This window comes from Kogia breviceps, chromosome 1 (genome assembly GCF_026419965.1).
Source record: "Kogia breviceps isolate mKogBre1 chromosome 1, mKogBre1 haplotype 1, whole genome shotgun sequence".
NCBI classification, from domain to species: Eukaryota; Metazoa; Chordata; class Mammalia; order Artiodactyla; family Physeteridae; genus Kogia; species Kogia breviceps.
Window position 1 is genome coordinate 89831111 of NC_081310.1, and position 20237 is coordinate 89851347.

Here is a 20237-nt window from a genome sequence, read left to right on the forward strand (position 1 = left end):
GCCCACCTGTGGTTCGACAGGACCATCTATGAGGCTGACGCCAGCGAAGAACAGACTGGTGACTCGTGGCGTTGGCGGTCGGAGAGTGGAAGGATGTGGGGAATATGATGAGTAGCTGAGAGGGCGTGGTGAGTCCAGACAGCAAGAAGGTAGCTGCAAAGTGAGAGGAGAGCAGGGAGGTGTGGAGGAGACGACTTCTCAGTCGTCTCTGAGAAGCATGTGGGCGCAGAAGGGGTGTGAATAAACTCCTGCTTTAAGCTCTCCTATCCCTGATCACAGTTCTGTGCTCTCTCCCTAGGGAATTCATTTGCCGAGGGCTCTGATACCTGGTTTATCCTGGCCCGAATCTCTGGCCTCTGCAACCGGGCTGATTTTAAGGCTAATCAGGAGTACCTTCCCATAGCTAAGGTGTCAGGCCCAAGGGAGTAAAGGGTACCTCAGTGTCTGGGGTATAACCGGCCCTCTCCCCTCAATATCTCTTTCCTGGCCCTCGGTGATGCCCCCAGCACCCCTCCCCGTTCTGTTCCTCTCCTTGACACCACCGGCAAACCCAGGTGCCTTGCCTCTCAGGCGCATTATATCAACCCCATCCCGGCAGCGGGCAACAGCAGGGGATGCTTCTGAGTCAGCCCTCCTCAAGTTCATGGAGCAGTCTTACAGCTCTGTGAAGGAGATGAGAGAGAAAAGCCCCCAAGGTGGCAGAAATTCCCTTTAATTCTACCAACAAGTACCAGGTACAGAACAGACAAAGGTAGGAAAATAGCAGTGGGGGATGGGCTTGTCATCTGGGGAAACGGGAACTTTGCCTTTGCCTTTATGTCTAGGCTGTAGAACAGATACAGTGGATAATCAGCACCCCAGTTAGGAGGAAGGGTCACCTTAAGGGAAAGTGGCAAACAGGTAAATGCAGGCATAGATGATAAAGGAAGAGGCATTCAGTCGTAAGCAGACTGGAGGCTACGCCACTGGTGCAGAGAGCAAGTCATAAAGTGCTCTCTGAAATGTCCATAGGCAGCAAAGGCTGGCTGGGGAAAGTCACGTTAAAGGCCAGCTGGGGAAAGTCACGTTAAATGCGTCTCTGTGGCAACTGTGAAATTTGCTGCTGCAGAATATGTTGGATTTGCCAGTCACTTCCCTGAGGCATCTTATCTCACTAGTCATCAAATATTTCTTTTCATTCCGTGCCTGCAGTTCTAGCAGCTGCTGTCAGGTAGGCGGTCAGGGCTTTCCAGAGTGTTTGCGAAGCTGTTTTCCCAGGGACATTTTGTCCATGATCCAGGGAGGATTGACAAGGGAAGGAGGACTGAAGGGAAGGAGAAATGCTGAGGGAGGGACAGTGGTGGCCCTAACAGTAAAATCCATGTGCGGGACAAGAAACCCAGTACTTCCCTCCCACGTGAGAACCCTGGCACACTTTGAGGAAAGTGTGGAAAGGAGGGAACAGTGGCATCGCCATGATGGGAGCTCTAGCAGCTAAGCTTTGACTTGTATGGGACAATCATGATTTACTTAGGGTAATGGAATTCTCCAAATTCATGTACTACCGTAAAGGTCAGACACCAGGTGTGGGTAACAGAGAAGAAATTCAACTCCCAAAAGTCAGTTTGGGTTTTGTGTCTTAAAAAACACATAATAGTGCTTACTTCAGCAGCACATACACTAAGACCAGAACAATACAGAGAAGATCAGCATGGCCCCCACATGACAGGCAAATTCATGAGGCAGTACATACTTTTATATTTGAAAGTTGCTTAACAGAATAGATCTTAAAAGCTTTTGTCACAAGAAAAAACAATTTTCGTAACTAAAAAAAGCCATAATAACAAAATAACAGAAGCTATATAGATCTTTTAAAACCAAGTTACCTATATTTTCACCCTGAATGCTGAACGAGTAAAAGTTAAAGAAACAGATTCATAGTTTTTTGTCTTATCTGACTCTTCGTGAGTGTAATAAGATAGGTCCCCTAGGTCCAAACTGCAAACTTATTTCCACTTTTTCCTGACGTTTACTGACCTCACTAACCAAACAGGAATTTTGTGCTTGGCGGGGCCCAATTAAAGCCTTCGACTGGAAAGAATTAGATACCTCTCCTTCCACAAGATTCAAAATAAAAGTAAAACATACCCATGACATTTGATGGGATGTCCAGCAAAATAGCAACCTTTCCCCCAAATGACAATGTTAGTGCCTTTTCTGAGCTACTGAATATCAAGTTCAAACAGCAAAATCCTCTTCTGCGCCAAGTGTGCTCGGCCAGCCTGCAAGCTACCCAGCTCTGGCGGGGCTTGCTTGCGGGGGTCCAAGAAAACCCCTCTGGCTCCTTTTGCTTCGTACCCAAGAACAACCTGCCTTAATCAGCTTGCTCTTGGGGCAGTCAGAGGCTCCGGTCTGCAAGGGGCATCTTAGCCTGGCGGTCGTTTGAAAGGCCTGGTCTCTTTCTGTCAATCATAAGAGGAAACCCAGAGACAGTTCCTTTTCCCAGATCAGAGATCACAGGAAAATGAAAAATGAAACTGATCTTAATTCTCTGTCCTCAAGTTGTCTCCTCAGGTTCCCTTCCTGACTACACCCTCCCCTCCCCAGCTGAGCCACAGGGACCCCCAACTTGCACCGTCAAGCCCCTCTCAGGGGCCATGCCATGTTTCCAGGAGACATGGGGCTAGAACGGCTAACCAATTTCTGTATTGTGCTTCACAGTTTTCGATACATTCTTCTTTTTGGTTTTGAGCCGTGTTCTGTTTATCGGTAAAAAAAAAATTAATAAACACAAAATAACAGTACCTTCAACATATAAACAAAATTATTAAAGATGTGATTATACAAATTCTACTGGCAACACTTGGAAAACAGTTTATTCATCAGTCCCAAAAATGAACATAAAATATAAGAAGCAACCACAATTCAGTGTCAAACTAAACAAGTCAGAATGCTTAAAGAGTTTGGTAACTCAAAGTGAATAGATAACTTTATTCTTTTGGGAAAAAAATAAAAGACAGTATTAATAAAAACAAAGCAACAATCAAATTTTAAGTAGACTTCATCACTAAATATGTGATGACAGAGTTAACAAAGAACTTAGAGCATAGGTTGGTTAAGAGAGCATGTTCTAAAGTGAGTCTATTTGGGTTTTTTTCTTGACAGCCTCTACTTTCTAGCTGTGTGATTCTGGACACAGCTTAACCTTAGTTTTGTCATCTATAAAATAAAGAAATTGATAGTACTACTACAGGGTAGTAGCTGAGATGATTAAATGACAGTTCATGTAAAGCACTTGGAACAGTGGCTGGTACATAGTAAGGGCTCAATAAGTGTTGTTATTACTATTTGTCCTAATCCCGTCCTTCAGGCTCAAACAACCATGGTAAAGAACTGTCAGTGTTTTTCAATATATTCTTTACAAATATTATCTTTCTTTTATAAAAACCCAATGAAGTGGGCAACGCAGAATCTTTTACATTTTATCAAAGGAGCTACGGTTTGGAGAGGTTAAGTGCACTGACCTGAGGTCATAAAGCTAAGAAAGCATTCCTGCTGGCCCTAGAGAACAGGTGTTTGACTCTAAGTTTTCTTTCCTGTCTACTCTGCTGTCTCTGTGGCCCCATGACTTCTGCTTCTAGCCACCCAGACAGAGAGGAAGCAGGGAGGGGAGAGTGCCTGGGCTGCCCTTAACGTCCAGTCTGGCTGAGAAGATAACAGATTCCTGTGCAAATAATACCAGGCTGGGGGTTCCTGTAAGGGAGGATGGGTGGGCTCAACCAAAGGTCAGATTTGGCTGGAGGGAAGGGGGTTGCACTGGTTTAGGGGACAAAGAAAATGGAGGTATGACACAGCTTGCCTGTCGGCTTTACCCTCAAAAACCTTACCCTTGCTTTTTTGCCCCAAACCTTGCTCTCTCCTCCTGTCCCTCTCCTCTCCCTAGATGTCCATCCACCTTTGGGAGGACGGCTCCCAGACCCACATACTGATGATAAAGGGGGCGCCTGAGAGGATCTTGGAGTTTTGCTCTACTTACCTTCTGAAAGGGCAGGAGTGCCCAATGGATGATGAAATGAAGGAAGCCTTCCAGAATGCCTACTTGGAACTGGGAGGTCTGGGGGAATGCGTGCTAGGTGAGGGGGCTGTGGGAGAAGCCTTTGAAGAGTGGCATCAAAACAGTCATTATGGGCTTCCCTGGTGGCGCAGTGGTTGAGAGTCCGCCTGCCGATGCAGGGCACATGAGTTCGTGCCCCGGTCTGGGAAGATCCCACGTGTCACAGAGCGGCTGGGCCCGTGAGCCATGGCCGCTGAGCCTGCGCGTCCGGAGCCTGTGCTCCGCAACGGGAGAGGCCACAGCAGTGAGGGGCCTGCGTATCGCAAAAAAAAACAAAAACAAAAAACCAGTCATTATTTGTGGGGTGAAAAATCTAGGAGGTCGAGGCGAGCAGGATAGAGACATAGACTGTGGAATGACTACTGGTCCTTTCTTCTGTCTCCCTCCAGGGTTCTGCTCCTTGAATCTGCCGAACACTTACTCCAAGGGATTCAGGTTTAACACCGATGAAATCAATTTTCCCATGGATAACTTTGTTTCATGGGGCTCATCTCCATGATTGACCCTCCCAAAGCTGCAGTGCCTGATGCCTTGGGCAAGTGTCGGAGTGCGGGGATTAAGATAAACACTGGAGCATCCCAGATGCCCCTCACTTGTCATAAACTGGAGAAACAGTAGAAAACCTCGGACAGAGTAGGTTCTTGGTTTAACTGGACTGATTTCTGCTTCCTGAGCTTATGAGTTGCAGTCTTAAGAGAGAACTTAATAATAAGTGTCTTCTGTAGTTAGAATCCTGCCTTGCATTGAACATTAGAATCACCAGGGGACGAACACAACATTGTAGATCAACTATACTTCAATAAAATTAAAAAATAAAATGGGATCACCAGGGGAGCTTTAAAAATCTGATGCCGTGGCCATACTCCAGACCCATTCAATTAGAAACGCTCAGGGTGGGACCCGGGCATCTGTATTTTTAAAAACTTTCCTAGAGATTCTGATGTGCAGACAAATTTGAGAACCATCACCCTAGGACAGTTCTTCTCAAACTAATGTGCATGTGAATCGCCTGGGGGTTTTGTTGGAATGCAAATCCTAATTCAGTAGGACTAGGACACCCCAAGATTCTGCATGTGTAACACACTCCCAGCTGATGTCATTGCTGCTGGTCTGCAGGCCACACTAAGAGTAGCAAAGTGGTAGAAGGTGTCATATAAATGTACTGCTGGATGGGTTGTAAAAAGGGTGAGGCCAAGAGGGCTGGGGGCCTGGAGCAGGCACTAGTGAGAATGAGAGATTGAGAGCTGGGGGCCCCCAACGGATCTGACTGAGGGTGAGCAGCTGCCCTAACAGGTGTACGTCCAGGAGTAAAAGCTAGAAACCAAAACGAAGTGGTCCAAGAGTAAGACGCAGCTGCAGAACAAACCCAGAGATGGGAATTCCTCTTTAATCAGGGTGGGCTTTGGACTTCATGAGATAGCAGCAGTAAAATTCCTCTACTTCTGAGATGTTCTGTATCCCACATTTCAAATTCTAAGACTCCTATACATCTTCACAGATTAGGTATTGTCACCTTCCCTGCTCATACTTGATATCCTGGGAATATCTGGGAGGGCAGGTTGGAGGGAGTGGGGCTAGAAGTATTTAAGGAGAACTGGATGCTATCTGTTAGAGATGGCTTCATCTTGCCCTTTGACTGTTGGCATTTTGTCTCAGGGCAGCCTGGGCTGCACTAAGTACAATGATTGGTCACTACAGTGGAAACCAAGGAATGGATATAGGAAGTTATTCTGAGTGAATTCCCTAATTACTACAAGATGTTTGGGGTGGTACGGTTCTTTGCGGAGACAGCATTATTATAACACGTCTGCATAGGATAGCCACATATCTTGATACTCCTCCGTGGTTCTATAATCTACCACGTCACACATACTGTGGGAGATAAATGGAGAAGGGGTTCATTTGCATTTTCGCAGCTTTGAGGTGGGCTGCCAGCATGAGGAATAACATTGTGGTTATTACTGTGCATTGTGTTATTGCTGTACACATAATAACACAGTCTAAAATTTATCTCATCTGGGAATTTATGGATCCCTTTGGCAAGAAGGAGAGTTGCGATTGTGCCTACTGTGGTGGGGGAGGCCCAACCAGGAGACAAAGAGGTGATCTGAGCCAGGTGGCCTGCCAGAGCAGGACACGGTCACGGCCTGAGGCAGAGCGAGCTGTGATAGGTAACAGTCTGAATAGGATTCCGGCTGGCCTGGAGCTGACACCTGAAGCAGGAGGCCTGGTGCTTTCTGGGCCAGTCCTTGTTCTGGGCACAGGTTTACATTTTAATTTCTTACTTCTTCTGGACCTGAAGCTGACAGAAATTTGGCAGACTTGGTGAGGAATTTTGAATCACCCCCTTTTCCCTGTAGGGAAATGTAAGACGTACACATGAGGCCATCCTTCAAGGAGGACAAAATGTAATGGTTATACAGGGCGTTGTCCCCTAGGGGAGACCCTTCCAGGGTCAACTCCAAAGTGGTGTTGATGCCAGGCTAATGGACATGATGAGGCTGCTGAAAGAGGCTGGTTAACAGCTGCATGGCAGCAAAGTTTTTACAATTGACTGTGGGACTAGTATTTCTCAGAGCCACATGTTCAGACCTTTGGAATAAACTTAATTTTAAAAAACTAAACTAAGGGACTTCCCTGGCAGTTCAGGGGTTAAGACAGCCCTTCCAGTGCAGGGGGCGCAGGTTTGATCCCTGGTTGGGGAACTAAGAGCCCACATGCTGCCTGGCATGGCCAAAAAAAAAAAAAAAAGAACAAAAACCTAAAATAAAATGATGCCATCCTATTTGCCACTACCTGAGGCCCTTAGTAGTATGAAGATACTTGGCCCCTGCTATGAACGCAGCCCCCTCTAAGAACTGCAGCTGAGCCGTGAGGGCCTACAGAATGGTCACCAACACTGGACCATTTCTCTCAGATGGGTCTGACCTGGGGGAAGAGAGTCCAAGGGAACAAGAGGGCAGCTGGCAAGACTGCGTGGGAACACCAGAGGTACGGTCAGCACCGAGAAGTTGGAAATGAAATTCCTTTAGTACTTGACAAATTCCAGAAACTACTAGATGCTCTTTACTTCAAAGGGTGCCATTCTTTGTAGAACTGCGCTTCTATTGTATGTATGCATCTCAATGTTCTGTGAAATCATGTCCTAGGAACTCACTCTGGGGGTGACTGATTTTGTTTTTATTTCTCCGGCCTGGCATGGAGGTGATACTTCCAGAAACTACTGCAGATCGGCCCATCTGAGTGGTCAAGCTGGGCTAGCTACCACACATGTCCTACAGGTCATTATTGATGAACCAGTAGGAAATGTTCAGGGCACTGTAAGCCTGGAAAGGCATCACTGAGGGCTCAATCTGAACCACCTCTGGAATCTTCTAATCTTCTGTGCAGTTCCCTCTCAGCTCCTCACCAGTTACATCGTGCCTCATAGGCCGTGCTTGGTGAGGCCTCAGTGCCCCACAACCAAGCCAGGGCACTTGAAACCAGTGATGTGGGTAACTGCTCACAGCACACCTTTCCTGAGTCTCTGGTAATCCCAGATTAGTTAGCACTCCTTCCAGCAAGACCGCTGTGCCAGTGTGGAAAGAGGAGGGCTCATGGGAAAACTTCAAGGCTTATTTCCACGCTCTGGAAGTAAACAGACTGACCTTTCCAGGACCTCTGTTCTTAGTTCAGCCACAGTCAGATAGTTCCCTTCTCCCTCCCACCAGGGCCTGAGAATTATGTGCTTGGAGGGCACTTGGGAACCATGGGCAGCGGTTCCTAGGAAGCGACCCTTCCTTCATTCTGTAATTGCTTGTTGATGGATTACTATGTGCTAGGAATTATGCTAGGGCTGGAAACTTAACAAGGAATCATAAGCACAGCCCCACTCTCTCCAGCAGGGGAGAGAGACAGACAAGCCATCACACAGAGATGTGAGGAGGACTAAAAGAACAGAAGGCTAGACGAGCACAGAGCGTGAGCACTGATCTTTGGGGAGGAAAGGGACAGGACTAGGGCTGGCCCCAGGTATCCAGAAAAGGTCTGGAATCCAGGGGCACTAGGAGGCAGTGGGAAGAAGAGAGGTAGACGGAGGATTGAAATGAATGAGGGCCTAGATGAAATCTTGCTAGGCAGATGGATTATTCCAGACGTTCCTTTATTACCACTGTTCTGCGGGTAGGTGTTTCTGTCTTTGAGCTTCAAGAGGCAAAATAGCTTCTGGAGCAATTAAATGAAATTCTGAATACAGTAAATACATCCAAATCCCCGATTTATTCCTGGGAAAACTAGAGCTCAAATTGTCCTATGTTTTATGGTCTGATGGCCCTGACCCACTCCCATGGGTTGAAGACACCATAGCAAGATTTTTGATTGACAGCACAAGTTCTTGGGAATGAGCTACTTAAAACCCCTGTGGAATGATAGCAGTGATCTGTTAGTTCTTAGAGAGAGAGGTGAAGGAGCCGGGACCTCCCTGAAGATGATTCTGCTCCTTTTCCCTCCCCTTCCAACCCAGGTGATTATGGTAACAAGGGATCATCCCATTACAGCCAAGGCCATTGCCAAGGGTGTGGGCATCATCTCAGAAGGCACCAAGACAGCAGAGGACATTGCTGCCCGGCTCAAGATCCCTGTCAGCCAGGTCAATGCCAGGTGAGATCCCTGAAAGAACACAGATCTGCCATTTTTTCCCTCCATCCTTAGCCTGCCCCACCCACGAACATTTTCGGAGGTTCTTTCTATAGGTAGGGATGTGCAGAGTTTACTTACTGCAAAGTAAAACATAATAGGAAAATGACCAAGCAACTACGTCAGTGGGTATTCCAATGAAGGTGGGACAAAGAAGGAGGTAGAGAAGAGGGAGGAGGAGGTGGGAGAGGAGGGAAGGAATGCAATGTGCCAATCTGGGGACAGTGCGTGGCTGGGACAAGTGAGGAGTTGGGGTTGAAAGGAGAAACAAGGAGGTTATAAAAAAGATGGCTGGGGCTTCCCTGGTGGCGCAGTGACTGAGAGTCCGCCTGCTGATGCAGGGGACACGGGTTTGTGCCCCGGTCCGGGAGGATCCCACATGCCGCGGAGCGGCTGGGCCCATGAGCCGTGGCCGCTGAGCCTGCGAGTCCGGAGCCTGTGCTCCGCAATGGGAGAAGCCACAACAGTGAGAGGCCCGCGTAACGCAAAAAAAAAAAAAAAAAAAAAAAAAGGCTTAGAGGGCACCAGGACACCTGGTGAATTCTCAACACTTTGAACTAGCCTTTTGAAATTCCTCTCCCTCAGGGATGTCAAAGCCATTGTGATGCACGGCTCAGAACTAAAAAATATCAACTCAGAGCAGCTTGATGAGATCCTCCAAAACCACACTGAGATTGTGTTTGCTCAGATCTCCGCCCAGCAGAAGCTCATCATTGTAGAGGGATGTCAGAGGCTGGTAAGGGAGACCAAGGAGGCTTGGAGAATCTGGAGCGAATCACGTGGCACAGCCCAGCCCCAAACCAAGCATAGGAATGTGTGGGCTTGGCTAGAGGAGGCTCCAGAGAGCATCCCATCGTGAACCCCTGAGACAGGCATCCATTTGCGGGCTCCCTGTGAGTTTTGCTATCTCAGGAGATGCAGGAGAAGGAAGGCCAAGAGGCCGAAACCAAGCATGATTACATCAAGAGATAAGGGATGATGGAATCAAACTGACCTTTGGGGATGGGCCCTGAATCTGACCCAATAATTATTTCACTCCCTCTGTGCTTCACCCAGGGAGCCATTGTGGCGGTGACAGGGGACGGGGTGAACGGCTCCCCCGCGCTGAAGCAGGTGGACATCGGCATTGCCATGGGTATCGCTGGCTCTGACGTGTCTAAGCAGGCAGCCGACATGATCCTGCTGAACGACAACTTTGCCTCCATCGTCACGGGTGTGGAGGAGGGTGAGGAAGCAGGTGCCCAGGTTGGTAGGTACCAACTCTCACCTGCTCGGACTCAGGTGAGAGTTGGTATACATTATTCTCATTGCCTTTGCCCATCCTCCAACCTCCTGTACAGACTGGGAGAAATCACTGTAAGTCAAAATTTTGCAAATTAGATTGAGCTGGTACTTAGAATATCACTATCTGGAGCCCTTATGAGATTGGAGGAAAGTCCAGATTTTCTAGGGAGAGTGGGGCTCTAGTGCAGCATAGCATTGTTTTTCTTCTCTCGTGGGGATTCAACTAGGTCTACAGTAAGTTTCAGGGTGTAGCTATACCGTGAGACTACTCTGTACTCCACAACCTCAGGAGGACTTTCTAGCAACCTGTTGTCTGAATGATGTTGACATATCAAGATCAGCTGGAGCCTGATCTATGAATTGACTGCATGAGCTAAATTAAGCCCCCTCTTTCCTAGAGGCAATACCCATTGGTGTACAGGAGAACCCCAGAATTCTGCTTCCCAGGCTCCCTGATTTCTGATTTCTGCCTGGAGCTATGTTATTAAAATCTATGACAATCCACATAATAGTAATAGTTAACATTTTATTTAGACCTCATATGATCCTCAGTATTTTATATCCACTCAATTCAATAAACTTTCTGAGTATCAACTATGTACCAGGTACTATTCTTGATGCTGGGGATACTATAATTGGGAATAAAAACACACATCCCTGTCCTTGTGTAACTTAATTTCCAGTGGAGACAGACAGGCAATAAAGTAAACTGAACAGTATAATAAAAGAAGACAAGTGCAATGGAAAAAAAATAAGTAAAGCAGGGAGTGGAGGGAGGGATGACAATACTAGAAAAGGTTGTCAGGGAAGGACTCAAGCCATCTTGCAAGGCAGGAGGAATGAAGGTGAGGGGTGCCCAAGATCACGAGCTAGTTATGGCAGAAAATGGAATTGGAACCCAAGCCCAGGCTCTTTCCATTTCAGACTTTTATTTAAATTGAAGTATAGTTGATTTACAATGTTGTGTTGGTTTCTGGTGTATAACAAAGTGATTCAGATACAGATAGATAGATTCATATATATGCATACACATACATATACATATATATTCTTTTTCATATTCTTTTCACATTATATTATATTACAAGATATTGAATATAGTTTTCTCTGCTGTAGAGTAGGACCTTGTTGTTTATCTATTTTACATACAGTAGTTTGTATCTGCTAATCCCAAACTCCTAATTTATCTCTTCCCTGCCTCCTCCTTTTCCCCTTTGGTAACCCTAAATTTGTTTTCTATGTCTGTGAGTCTGTTTCTGTTTTGTAAATAAGTTTATCTGTGTCATCCACATATAAGCAATATCATATGATATTTGTCTTTCTCTGTCTGACTTACTTCACTTAGTATGATAAACTCTAGGTCCATCCATGTTACTGTGAATCAGCCTTAATCTTCTAATGGCTTTTATATTGGCATTCTCACACATCTCTAAGTATTAACGGGCCCCACCCTGCTTAACTGTCAGAGATCAGATGATAGTAGCCATGTTGAACCCAAGAACAAAGAGTATACAGATATGGCACGTTAATAAATCATGGCTCTAATTAATAGTCATACAATTTAGAAACAAAACTGGGGCTGCCAAGGCCTAAGACCTTCGGGCCCTTTCATGGACTGTGACACTGCTTTGTAGTGGTCTCTCTGTCCAGGAGCTGGTTTGTGGGAGGTGTGAACTCTCTGTGCTTCTCACAGAAGGTTGGCCATCCTTCCCAGGCTGCCTGATCTTTGACAACCTGAAGAAATCCATCGCCTACACCCTGACCAGCAACATCCCCGAGATCACCCCCTTCCTGCTGTTCATCATCCTCGGTATCCCCCTTCCTCTGGGCACCATAACCGTCCTCTGCATTGACCTGGGCACTGACATGGTGAGGACAAAGCTGGGATCCAGCTCGTGGAACTCCTGCGAAACAGACTGAGGAGTAGGAAACATCTGTGTCCAGGGAGAGGGGCAGAGCTCGAGTTACTTCTGAGTTTCCTTCTGAACTGTGAGTTCCCTGTTACTTCCACTCTCCATCCTCCAGGTCCCTGCTATCTCCTTGGCTTATGAGTCAGCTCAAAGTGACATCATGAAGAGGGCTCCACGGAATCCAAAGACTGATAAGCTGGTGAATGACCATCTCACTGGCATGGCCTACGGACAGATTGGTGAGGCCAGAGGAATGAGGGGTGAAGTGAGCGGGGAGCGGCTGCACTGGCGTGGCCACTGCACCAATCTTGGTTTGGAAGTCAGGGAGATATTTTCTTAACAACAAACTGTGCGGGGCCCTGGGACACAAAAAAAACTTTGATCTCTGATCTGCCCTTGACTTAAGAGTCTAGTCAAAAAGGAGCAAAATTACATAAAATGATGGCAAGTTGTTCTCCAAGTGCCAAGTGAGTATAGATAGGACATACTGCAGGAGTACAAAGCAAAAGGACTCATCAATCTTGAGGACAGTTGGAGAGGCCTTATGGAGGAAACAGGACTTAAACTTGGTGCTGGAAGATAGGGCTTAGACTAGTAAATGGATGGTCCGGTGTGGGGGACCAGAGGATACCTGATTGTTGAAGAGTGAATAAACCAGTTGGAGCGCTTATTCCTGATAAAGAAGTAGTGAAAAATGAGGCTGTGGACAAAGGTAGCATTTATAGCGGGGCCAGCCTTGAAAGACATTTGAGAGCCATTAAGGGTCTTTGTCTTGAGTTGCTAGATACGATAGGGGTACAGGAAAGAGATGGGGACAGGAAAGAGATGTCTCAATCCTATATCTAGAGATGGAAACACATAGAAAAATAGCACAGATTTAGGAGCCATACCTATGATTGAATCCCAATTTCATGACCTGTATGACCCTGGACAATGACTGAGTCTTTTTTGTGCTTCAGTTTTCCCACTTATGAAATGTAAATGATAGTTCAAAATTGTTGTAAGAATCAATATCCACCGGTACCTACACAGTGCACAGATCTGTGGTCAGTAGGCAAACATTAACGTCAGCCATAGCCGTGGTCCAGGCATGAGGGGGTGGAGGTTTTGACCAAGGGAGAGGCAAGGGGCAGATGGGAGAGATGGAAGGGGATGAGAGGACTTGATGAGTATCCTCGTGTCAGAGAGAATGGACAGGGAGGAGTTCAGCATTCACTCAGTGGGAAGAGGGAATAAATCCCCTCTAAGGTCCTTTCCAGTTTAAAGCTTATATGATATAAAGATGACTCTAGATTACAGCTTAGAAAGAAATGTCAGAGTTTGGAGGCAAGTCCTACAGAGATGGTGGGATCAGATCATTAATGGCATGAATCTTCAGCAATACAGCTCAGACACACATCAACCCTGCTAGAAGCAAGCCCCAGGCAGCACTGCTTCCATGATCTGCCTTTTGAGATCCTTCTCTGAATCAGGTTCCCCTGACCTGTGACTCTATCACTCACAGGGATGATCCAGGCTCTGGCAGGATTCTTCACCTACTTTGTGATCTTGGCTGAGAATGGTTTTAAACCTACTGATCTGCTGGGCATCCTCATCAGCTGGGAAAATTGATACCTCAATGACCTGGAGGACAGTTATGGACAACAGTGGGTGAGTAAAAGGTAGGTAGTAGATTGTGACCAGTAAGAGTGAAGAAGTAATGAGGAAGAGTGAGTTTAGCAAGTTTTTGCAGAGTAGGAGAATGGAGGCACCAGGCAGACAGAGATGATCCTCATCTCCAGTCCTACAGGAGCTTTCTAACATTTGTCCTCAATCTCCAATCGCATCAGCAAATATTCTTCTCTTTGCTTACGATGACTTCACTTCCGTTCATTCCTACTGTCTGTTGTCTGTCCTTATCTTCCTGGGTCTTTTTGGCTTCCTTGGACCTGGAAGTCTACTTTGTCAATCAACTTTTTGGGGCTGATTTCTGGTTTTCCAGGTTCTAATCATCATAGTCCCAGAAATGAGTGCTGGGTCCACTTTCTCCTGTTATGCTCCTTTTCCAAGGGTAGTCAAAGAGTATGATTTTAAATCTGAAAATGTGTTTTCTTCGTATATCTCTTCCTTGTTCTTCTAAACTTTTTAAACTTAGAGGATGCATCTCTGTATTAGTCATTCCTAACACCCAAGATGAATAAGGTCCAAACCGAAGCCCTCCAACCAACAATATTTGCTTAAGAATGTTAGTGAGTATGCTTGTTTGCATCTGTGAACACTCCCATCCCAATTTCTAAGAGAATGGGAGATGTGACGTCAATTTTTGCTAGAATCATAGGACCATAGAGTTCACACAGTCTATAGAGGACATTATGGTCTACTGGAAAGATTTAGTGACTTGCTTAAAGTCCCACAATGAATCCCTATAACAGTTGGACTAGAAATCTGGACTGATTCCTGGCCGGCACTTTCCCACTTCACCATGATGTCTCCAAACCAAGCTAACTGCAGGTCTCTCAAAAGTATGTTAAAATCGGGGCTGTTGGAACATTGCCCCTCATACACAGTAGGCTTCCACTATCTGAGCCTCATGAGACCAACAGATGTCAATGTTCCCAGCTACCAACTCTGCTCCAGTGTCCAAAGATGCCCAGAGTCCTCATTGCTATGTACCTTGTCAACATCTCCTCAGTCCTCAGATCAAGCCCCTTGTTAGTTTTATATCTTGACACCATCTCTCTGCTACCAAGATGAAGCTTGACACATGTTTATTTACAATAAATTAAAGATAATTAATTTGAATTAACGTCAAATTACATCAGCGACGTCTTGAGATATTGAAAAACGGGTTGAGAACAATTGCCCTGCGGAATAAATGCCATAAAGGCAAGGTCTCTGCCTCTTCCACTGCTGTAATCTTCAGATAATCGAGTATAGAGCTGCCCACCCAGGGAGTACCCTACATACTGCTAGATAGCTCCTTATCTTCTAAATACCTCTAGCAATAATTCCATTGATCACCATTCTTTCATTCATTCATTCAGCAAGTATTTGTTGAGCATCTTCTATGCACCAGGTACTGTGTTGTCCCTGGAATATAGTAGTGAACAAAAATGGCCAAGTTACTGCTCTCATAGAGCTTATATTCTAGTTAGGGGCACAGAGTGGGAGGGGAGAAAGATAATAGCCAAATATATAACATATTGGGTCCATGGATTTTAAGTCCAAGTCCAAGAAGTGTTGGAATTGGGATACTAGAGTAGGTGAGATGGAAAGATAAAGACAGTGATCAGAGAGAAAAGAGGTGCTTGAAATTAAAATCACAGAAAAATTGTGGCTATTGGAAAAGACAATGTCTGGAGTTTAACCATAGAAGTAAGCAGCCGGGTGGGGAGTAGAGGATACAGCTAGAGGAGAAGATCAAGACTGTGAGACCATGGTATGGGAAGGATCATCAACATGTATATTTAAATCTCCAAAACCGAGGACAAAGCAGTTAGAGTGATGGTGAGTCAGGAGCTAAAATTTTCAAGTGATGATGGGAGTGGCTCAGTTTTGGTAGCTGGCTGCAGGGGATAGTGGTGGTATGATCTGATGCACAGAAATGTGCTGACAGGTCTCATTCTAAATTCAATGCTTGGCTCATCGATTTCCAGCCTTTGTTTTCTAATTGTTTAGGGCTCTATATTTCCCTCCAAGTACATTGACCACATCCCATGAGGTTCTATCTGTACTATCTCATTATTGTTTAGTCCTACATATTTTCAAATTCTTTATTCGATCTATAAGTTATTTATAAACATGCTGTTTTATTTTTTTTAATGGGCTTTTTCTCCAGTCTAATTTAGATGCTCCTCTCCTGTGTTTCCATAGCTCTCTGTGATCTCCCTCTTGTAACCTACCTACTGTGCTGACATAGCATATTTATCTTCCCCACTGGACTCTAAGTTCCTTCTGTGTAAAATGTGAATGAAAGAATGAACAAATGGATGAGTGAATGCCTCCCATCTGGTACCACTCTTCGGGTATCCCTTTCCCCTCTGCATGCAGATTCCCCTCTGGCCCCATCTTCCTTACCTATTTCCTCTGACCCTGTTTTCCTCTTGAAGTCCACCTTCTTCTCTTACACCACCCTTCTTCTTAGTAAATATTTATTGAGCCATAGTACCTGCCACTCACTGAAGGAAGCATGGGGAGTGGAGATACAGAGATAAGTCAGACAAGATGCTTGCCCTTGAGGGGCTCTCAGTCAGGGAAGGCAAACATATAAACAACTCACAATTACAACATGGGAAGTGCTAAGACAGAGATACATGTGAAGGGCTGCAGGAATCTAAATAGGGGACCTATCTCAGCCTTGGGGTCCGGGGAAGCAGGAGAAGAAAGAAGCCTTTGAAGCATATTTGAATCCCTCCTGACACTGACGGCTCCCCTCTGCTTGCCCTTCCCCAGACCTATAAGCAGCGCAAGGTGTTGGAGTTCACATGCCAAATGGCCTTCTTTGTCAGCATCGTGGTTGTGCAGTGGGCTGACCTCATCATCTGCAAGACCCGCAGAAATTCTGTCTTCCAGCAGGGCATGACGTGAGCACTGCCCACCGGCCCCAACACTGTCCCAAACTGCACCCCTAACTCTCCCCTCCCCCGACCTCCAACACACCCTTAAACATTTCCTCTCAGAAACAAGATCCTAATATTTGGGATCCTGGAGGAGATGTTCCTGGCTGCTTTTCTGTCCTACACTCCAGGCATGGACGTGGCCCTACGAATGTACCCACTCAAGTGAGTAAGGGGAGGGGTGCAAGGCAGGGCATCTCTGGGCACAGGGAGAGCACATGGGAGGAGGCGTGCTTGAGCGGAGAAGTCAAGAGGGGAGCAGGCTCCACTCAGTGATGTAGAGAGAACTGCCTGTGCTCCCACAAGCGCACCTTCTCCAGGGAGGAATTAGGGACTGTACCAAGTGATCGCAACCCACTAGATGTGCAAACTTAGCAGATTTGCCAGTGCTTAACAGAGTGGGACCTTTTCTGTGATAATGTGTGGTATAGCTGTCCCAGGCTACACATTGCTTGGAGCTGGTGAAATCATAAAACAGCCTAATCTATGCATGGCTAACTCTGCTGTACTTCTGCAAATCCGTTTTAATGTGCATGTAGGTGGGTGGGCATACTAAGATTCTTATTGTCTGGTACCTTGTTTGGTTCAAGTCCCAACTTTTTGTTTCTTTGTTTTTTACATTAGTATATGCTTGTGAAACTTTTCCATTTAACATTTTTATAAAGAAAAAAGTAAAACTCCCATTTCATTCCCACTCCTCCCCCACCCTGCATTGGTAACCTCCATTAATAACTTGGTGTGTAGTCTTCCAACTGATTTTCTATGTGTTTACACACTTTGCTCACCTTTCTGTCCCTTGCAGTGTTTTACACAATGCTTTGTATTCTGTAGCTGCTCAATTAATGTTTAATAAAAGACATTGGCACTGCCCTTAGATACTGACAATTCCAGGTTTGAATTTTGGCTGTACTGTATATTATTCTATGACCTTGGACAAGCTGGTAATCTCTCTGAGCCTCAGCTTCACCTGCAGTCTCGGTAACACACACCTGGCAGATTGTTCTGATAATTACAGGTAGAAATGCATATAATACATGAAGCATGGAATTTGGGTCCCAGTGGGCACTTTGTTGTTGCTGCTATTAACATCAACATATAAATGATAGAAAACGTGGTTGAGCATTAACTGTGCTCCCAAACACTCTTTTTTTTTTTTTTTCCGGTACGCGGGCCTTTCACTGTTGTGGCCTCTCCCGTTGCGGAGCACAGGCTCTGGACGCGCAGGCTCAGCGGCCATGGCTCACGGGCCCAGCGCTCCGCGGCATGTGGGATCTTCCCGGACGGGGGCACGAAGCCGTGTCCCCTGCATCGGCAGGCGGACTCTCAACCACTGCACCACCAGGGAAGCCCTCCCAAACACTCTTGTACATACCTTGACCATAAAACTCATCACCTAATACTGTGATTATTTATTTTGTGTTTATCTAACCTCTTTTCCCTGATTGCTTGAGCTTCTTGAGATCAAAGACCATCATGTCATCATTTTTATTTCCCCAGGACCTAGCACATACACAGAGTAGACATGATCATTGTTGTTGAATGAATGCATGACTGTGTGTCTATAACTGTTTATATTGGTTGAGGGCTGTGTGTGTGTGTGTAATGAACCACAGCCTAGGCCTGCCCTGTCCAGTATGGTAGCCACCATCCTTATACAACTATTGAGCTCTTGAAATATGGCTAGTGAGACTGAGAAGCTGAATTTATAATTTTAGTTAACTGAATGTTAAAAACTAAACCAGTGTCAAATATTTTTGAATTAAATACAACTTTATTGTTTTGGTTAGACTCCATTTTCCTTTAACCACTGAAAATTTAGTGTCTGACTTGAGATACACTGTCAGTGTAAAATGCTCACTGGATTTCGAGGACTCGGGATAAAAAGAAGAATGTAAAATAACTCATTAATTATGTTTATATTGATTACATGTTGAAGCAATAATATTTTGGATATTTGGGGTTAAATAAAATATTAAAATTAATTGTACTTGTTTCTTTTTACTTATTTTCATGTGGCTCCTAGAAAATATTAACTATCACATGTGGCTCACAGTGTATTTCTATCGGACACTGCTGCTCTAAGCCATCTCTCTAGCATCCAAGGGACAAATGTGGTCCTGATTCAACCCCTCCCCAGAGTCCATCTTCCTGGTCTATAGAAGAGATTCAGGAAGAAAAAGATTTCCCCATCTTTGCAACATGGAAGAGTGTATATATTCCCTGGCAAGATATACCCCACATCTAGTCTCAGACCCATCCAGCTTGGAGTTTGTGGGTGCAAGGTCTAGAGAACCTAGAAAGCAAAGGAAGTCTCCCTCAGCGACTCCACAAAAGCTGGTAGACAATCTCTGTGAACACTGCATGTACCTCTAATACAGCATTTATCCCTTTCTGTTCTCACTGGCTTTTTATGCTCCTGTCTTGGGTCCCTCTGCCCTCACTCCCCAGGCTCTGACGTCCTCAAAGGTAGGGATCAACCTCCCACACGACAAACGAAACACTCAATTCCTGGGTGCTGTTCTCTGCACCTGCCTTTCACTGGCCCCTCTATCTCCTCTCCCGCTGACCAGCTTTTGCTCTCTTCAGGATAACCTGGTGGCTCTGTGCCACTGCCTACAGTGTCCTCACCTTTGTCTATGATGAAATCAGAAAACTCATCATCCGTCGTCATCCTGGCGGTGAGGCTCCCCTGCACCCTGGCCTGAGAGTTTGCCAGCCTCCTGACCAGCTCCCCTACTCCCCCTGGCTCCTCCAGGCCCACTGCCCTTCTCCCCAGCTCACTGCCCAGCCTGTGCTGTGCCTGGACCCTGCCCTCTAGTCCTTGACCCCAGCACACTGCCCCTTCCAATCCTCAGGGCCCTGCCTTCCACCCTCAAGCCTCCCACCTTGTCCTGGCTCACCCTTCTGTTTTTCTCCCCTTGAGGCCTTCCCCAGTTCACTCTGGTCTCTTCTCTTCCACAGGCTGGCTGGAGAAGGAGACCTACTACTAAACTCAACAGAGGAAGATCTTCACATGACATCAGGGTGTCCTGAGTGCCAGGTGGGGGAGGGTTGGGGTAATGAGTTTGGGAAAACATCTGAGAGTGCACATTAGTTGGGGCAGGGAGATGCCAGGAGGAAGAACCTTGGATGAGAGAGACAGGTGATCCTAGGGCTGGGTTGAGGGCACCATGGATAGGAGATGAGCTGGGTTGAGGGGAGCCCAGCCTGCATCTGACTGGAGCCCAGCAGGGGGCTCAGTAGCCAGTCAAGAGAGTAAATGTTTGCAACAGCCCTTAGCTCCTGGATGTGTCGCATCTGATTTTTGGAGAATGGGGATTACTGTGACGCTCTCTCCCTAGATCTTCATGGGAGCCAGACAGGGGAAGTCTTTCAGGGACCAGAGTGGAGGCTGGGAAGGGATCAGAATCAAGCATCCTTTCCCCTTGAGGGCTACCCCCTCAAAGTCACTCTCCAACCCGACAGAGAGCAAGGACAGGACAAGTCCTGGGATCAGAGAAACAGAGGAGGTGAGAGAGGAGCAGGGGAGCCGCACCTTACAGAGGGGCCACAGCACCCACTCAGTCCCTCAGATCAACTTACAGACTCATAGACTTTTCATGCTAGACCTTATTTCATCATGAAGAACCTGAGGTCCAGAGAGGTTAAATGACTTGGAAGGGGCCATGTGGTGAGTGGTGA

The 20237-nt window shown here is 46.2% G+C and overlaps 1 protein-coding gene and 1 pseudogene across 1 annotated transcript; both read left to right on the forward strand.

Moving 5' to 3' along the window:
* Positions 1 to 67: 67 nt before the first annotated feature.
* LOC131759504 (sodium/potassium-transporting ATPase subunit alpha-4-like) lies at positions 68 to 19813 on the forward strand. Its single transcript, XM_067039453.1, is given in 13 exon segments — positions 68 to 128; positions 4483 to 4726; positions 7011 to 7084; positions 8595 to 8731; positions 9353 to 9503; positions 9824 to 9992; positions 11745 to 11920; positions 12077 to 12200; positions 13466 to 13611; positions 16393 to 16523; positions 16620 to 16721; positions 19143 to 19234; positions 19518 to 19813. Coding segments are annotated over 10 exon segments (1251 nt in total). The 5' UTR covers positions 68 to 128; positions 4483 to 4726; positions 7011 to 7084; positions 8595 to 8600; the 3' UTR covers positions 19547 to 19813.
* LOC131746835 (U6 spliceosomal RNA) lies at positions 1636 to 1736 on the forward strand (annotated as a pseudogene).
* Positions 19814 to 20237: the final 424 nt, after the last annotated feature.